This window comes from Osmerus eperlanus, chromosome 22 (assembly GCF_963692335.1).
Source record: "Osmerus eperlanus chromosome 22, fOsmEpe2.1, whole genome shotgun sequence".
Classification (NCBI taxonomy): domain Eukaryota; kingdom Metazoa; phylum Chordata; class Actinopteri; order Osmeriformes; family Osmeridae; genus Osmerus; species Osmerus eperlanus.
This window is the reverse complement of record NC_085039.1, coordinates 4,353,314-4,358,172: the sequence shown is the minus strand read 5'-3', so window position 1 is coordinate 4,358,172 and position 4,859 is coordinate 4,353,314. Positions and strand designations below refer to the sequence as shown.

Here is a 4,859-nt window from a genome sequence, read left to right as displayed (position 1 = left end):
ATTACTAGCAATTGTCGGTTTATGCCAATAATACGATTACTCCGTTTACATGTGTAATTAGTTATGCGATTACTCAAACACGTCTACATGATTCTTTTTTATTAATCGTTGTATGCTCCACGGACAAAACTTGCACCATCATCCTTCTGCAACAAAGTGTCGCCGTGTCTTCCTGTATCGGCCCTACTGCTGTATGTTTCATTCCATCAACACATTGAATCCAACTAAGAAAGCCGAGTAAACGCATAGGCTACATCTGCTACTGCTAATACTATCCCAACTATAATTTAATCTGTTAAAACGATAATATTCTTGTTACGACTAGCTAGCCTACTTCTTCTGTTTAACAGTTCAGCTTTCAGCTTCTCCCACATTGTAGGCTATTTTAGCTCTTAGCTTTGTTAAGATGATGCAGTTCAGCTTCCACACTGCCTCTTTTGTGTGACTCACACATTTTTGAAATTCATTTCAGCTTGCGGGTATTTTCTCATTTCTCACTTTTATACTTTTTAAAATATTAAGGTTTTTGTGCAAATTATTCTCACTTTAAAAGTAATGGTAAATCCTTTCAAATCATTGTTGGAATGCTGCTCCAGCCCCTTTCAAAAATACCTTTCGGTTGCTTTGAAGCTTCAGCTTATAACTTTCTACTAAATGTTCACTATTTTCAGCTTTTTTTAGCATGGTCAGCTATCCCCATTCAGGTTTTCAGCATTCTCACTGCTGTTTCGCAGGAACAGCCTTTTCTAGTTATTGTTTATTTTCGCCCCCCTAAGGATCAGTCAATATTTGGACTACATACACAACGGCGGTGTCAAACGGTTCGTCTTGGTAGCGATTGCGTTGGTTGTATTTTTATTTACGTTCCGTTGCATGGTTTAAGTAGAAATTGCGTTTTCGTGGTAAAAAGTGAAGCTAACGGTGGCTAATTTGCTAGCCACAGTCACTGACGTTACTAATGTCACGAAAACACGCGTGACTACCTGTAGCAGAACATTCGTTTCGCATCTGTTAACTTGGGGGATAGCTAGGCTAACTATAGCTTTACTGCAAGGCAGCTGCAGGAACGCCACAAGCAAAGAGGCCAAAGTATTCAAAGTATTCAATGCCTTTTAAAATTCAAAACATTATGTCACTGATTTGCTTCCATACAAATGGCAGCGCGCCCTCTGCTGACATCCTGAATATGTGACTGTCAAGCTCGTGGGAGCAACTTCGGGGTCACAACACAAAAATCTACGCAAAATTGAGAAAGAAGATTTCCACACACTATTTTAATTCCTGATTTCCATGTTTAAGCACATCAAAGAAAATCAGATAACGGTTAATAGTCGTTTTTTTGTTTTCCGTTTTCTATTATCAAAACAGAAAATGGAAAATGGGTCGTTTTCCGTTTTTTGTTTTCCTATTTCTAAATGGTAGTTTCGATTTTGGTTTTCTTATTTCAAAACGAAAATCCATTGGCCGCAAAGTACACGGACCCCTACTGTACCGTAGTTGTACAATTTACCGGGGAAGCTTCTCCACACAGGGCTATATCGCATTTTGCGTTGTTACTGACAATGATCGCTACCAGTGAGCTTTTTATGAATGAGCGATTTTCCACTAAATAAATGTCAAGCTTATTTACGTTTTTGGGGGCATATTTTCAGTTAGCAGATGGTACTGTTTGAATCGCGATTCCATCTTCTACTGCCGGTAACGTCGTAGAATAATCTTCAAAGGGGGTTCTTTATTAATGAATGAATGCAATATGAGTAGGCTAAATGCCTGAAAATATCACGAGAAGGGAAACTTAAAAGGACGTTTAAGTCATAGAGATTAGCTCAATTTTTACACCGGTCTGCCAAATTTATTAGTTTTGATTCAGCTATGAGGCTGCCTCTTGCAGGTGAAATGAGAAGACATCATATTTCATTCTCCCCTTTACTCGTATTTTGAGTTTAAATGAGCAGCAACAAAAAGATGCTTTTAAATCTATGTAATCTTTATAAATAATAAGTAGGCCCTATGCATTTTTATATAAAATATACAGACCCCTGTGCAACCGACGCAAGCAAGCACACCCAACAATTTCCCGAGAAATTGTACCCTCTCTAGTTATTATTATTATTAATCATCTTCCTCTCCCATTGGAGTCTATGGCAGCCCCTAGAACCGTATGGTAAAAAGTTGTGAAATTTGGCACACTCTTTGAGGACAGTCCCCTTTTTATTTTCACCAAGTTTCATGTCTCCCATTCGAGCACTCTAGCGCCACCAACGGGTCAAAGTTGGACTTGTGTTTACACACGTAACTTTTGAACCGTATGACCGATTTTCAAAACTGAGGTACCGTTGGATTCCCTGGATCAAGACGAGTTCAACACGCCCTATGACGTCAATTTCCGGTTTTATAGATTTTCTGCCATTTTGAATTTTAAGGAAAAAAGTTTTTTCGCTTCTCCTCCTTCAATTTTTGTCAAATCTTGTCCAGAATTGGCACACATCATCGTCACAGCAACCCTCACTAAAAATTCGAAAGGATTTTTGATTTTCAAAACCGTTTGTCCGGTACAGCCAATCAAAATCGGCAGCAAAGACACCAAACAGGAAGTTGGGTCATATCTCAGCCAATCCTTGAGAAATCAACACCAAACTTGGTAGGATGACTTGGAACCCTCTTCTGAGGATGTCCAATCAATTTGGTGTCATGTGATCACTGGGCGAGAAACCAAAAATGCAGGAACCAAAAATGTGTTTTGGCCAATAACTGTTGATTCGTTTGCCTTTATTAAGTAATTCCTTTGTCTCATGATATCTTGGGACATCCCGTGCGTGACACATGATAACTTGTGATAACAGCCGAATTGATGCGGCCGCCATTTTGAATTACTGAAAAAACGTTTTTTCTTTACTCCTCCTACAAATGTTTTCCAATCTTCACCAAATTTGGCAGAGATCATCTTCAGACCAAGCCTCACAAATGCCATCATATGTTTTTGGATTTTCAAAACCGTTTGCCCGGTACGGCCAATCAAAATGTGCTGTTAAGCCAGCAAACAGGAAGTTGGGTCGTATCTCAGCAAATCTTTGATGGATTCACACCAAACTTGCTGCATGTACTCATTATCCTCTTCTGAGGATGTCTAAAATGTTTTCTGGGTCATTTGACTGCTTGGCCACCTCATTGCTGCTTGCAGCTATATTTTTTTATACAATTGTCAAGTCAATCCCCAGCATTATTCATTCATTTACCCTTTAGTTCATGTCTACTGTAATCAACTGCTGCTTCGACAAACATGTTTTATCATAAAAGGGCAGATCTGTATGCCACATACCCAGCACACCTCCAGGGTGTGGCTGTCCTGCGCCCAAATTCCACACATTTTACACCTATCCCCATCACCTGAGCCTCCTTGCTCATGCCCCCTACCATGCTTTTTCTGCTGCTCAATCAGCTGCTCAAGGGCCTGTTTGGTGGCTGCGTCACTGCTGTACACAACGCCCATCACTGTCACCCTCCTGGGGTCTGCCACACAATCCTCCTCGAGTCCGGTGACTTGGGGAGGTAACCATGCCGTATCATAACATTTTGCTGCCACTTTGACCACATCACACTGTTCTGATGATCCATCTTCTTCACTTTCCCTACCCGGACCTTGAGTTGAAACACTATCCGATCCTGAGATGAACACAACCTAGGGTATTGTTGTGCTTTGGTGATGTCTCGGCTGCAGTAGACCCCCGGGCCGAGCAAACCACCCCGGGAGCATTGGAACCCCCCTGTGATGATGGCGTTGGCGTTGTTGCGGTGAGTGCCGTGGTACATGGTGTATCCTTGACTGCGCCGTGGTGTCTGTCCTGGCTTCAGGAACCGCTGCTTCTCACAGACTGTCTCCCAGCCGTTAAACTACTGGCATCTCCGCCTCTGCTGTTAGACTTACATAGAGATATTTTACTTTAGTTTGTTTACTGTATGCACCTGCGCACCAAAGTAAATTCCTTGTTTGTGACCACTTACTTGGCGGTTAAACACTATTCTGATTCTGAGATATAAAATACAACAGTTCAGAGTCCTAGAATATAATATACATTGAATATAATTCTATATTCTATATATTGTATATAGAATATACAATATACTGCTATATACTGCTGTATATGCTATATACTATATATTGTATATAGAATATACAATATACTCCGTCACAATTGCTATTCTGATACAAACATAGGCTTTAAGCTAATATGAGGTTGGTACAACTGTTGAGGGGGGGTGTTCCAGGTAGCGGGTTTAGTGAAAACTCTCAGTTGGTTAACCCTGAAAAGTGGCATACTTCTGGTTTCCCGTTCCAGAAAGAAAGGTAACGAAATCTTTGGGTAAGTTTCCAACTTACTCCGTGAAACTGACCTGCTCGCTAGCAGGTTTTCCATGCCAACTCTGCGTTTCTACCTATCCCCTGTCACTTTCTGAGCCTGATAGTGTTGGCAGACATGAGATATCCTTTCCTGGTTCAGCCGACCGATCTCAAACTAAATTTAATTCGCTTAGTTATACACCGGGAGAGGATTTTAAGACTGCGATTCGATGTGCTTTAATTCCCTGATGAATACCTAGGTTAACATTACCGTTTCCCTTCACAATCTGTAATTAATTTTTGCAACATTCTCAGCCCTTAGGCCTACATCGCTAATGTTACTCGCCGTGGACGTGCACTCAGAACTGACCAAATGCTTTTTGGCACTGAAATAAAGACAAATAATTGAAATTGTATTTGGTCTTCTTCATTGCCTACAAATAGAAATCTAACAATGAGTATGTTTATCGGCTATTGTTCCTACAATTTACATGATTCACCTGTGACCATGTAGCGTACC

The 4,859-nt window shown here is 40.7% G+C and overlaps 1 protein-coding gene across 1 annotated transcript; it reads right to left on the bottom strand.

The window, feature by feature from the left end:
- Positions 1-2,780: 2,780 nt before the first annotated feature.
- On the bottom strand, positions 2,781-3,891 carry LOC134009118 (uncharacterized; the record flags this gene model as incomplete). Its single annotated transcript, XM_062448841.1, is given in 2 exon segments — positions 2,781-3,570; positions 3,573-3,891. Coding segments are annotated over 2 exon segments (630 nt in total), but the record flags the coding sequence as incomplete, so codon positions are not given.
- Between the last annotated feature and the right edge of the window lie 968 nt (positions 3,892-4,859).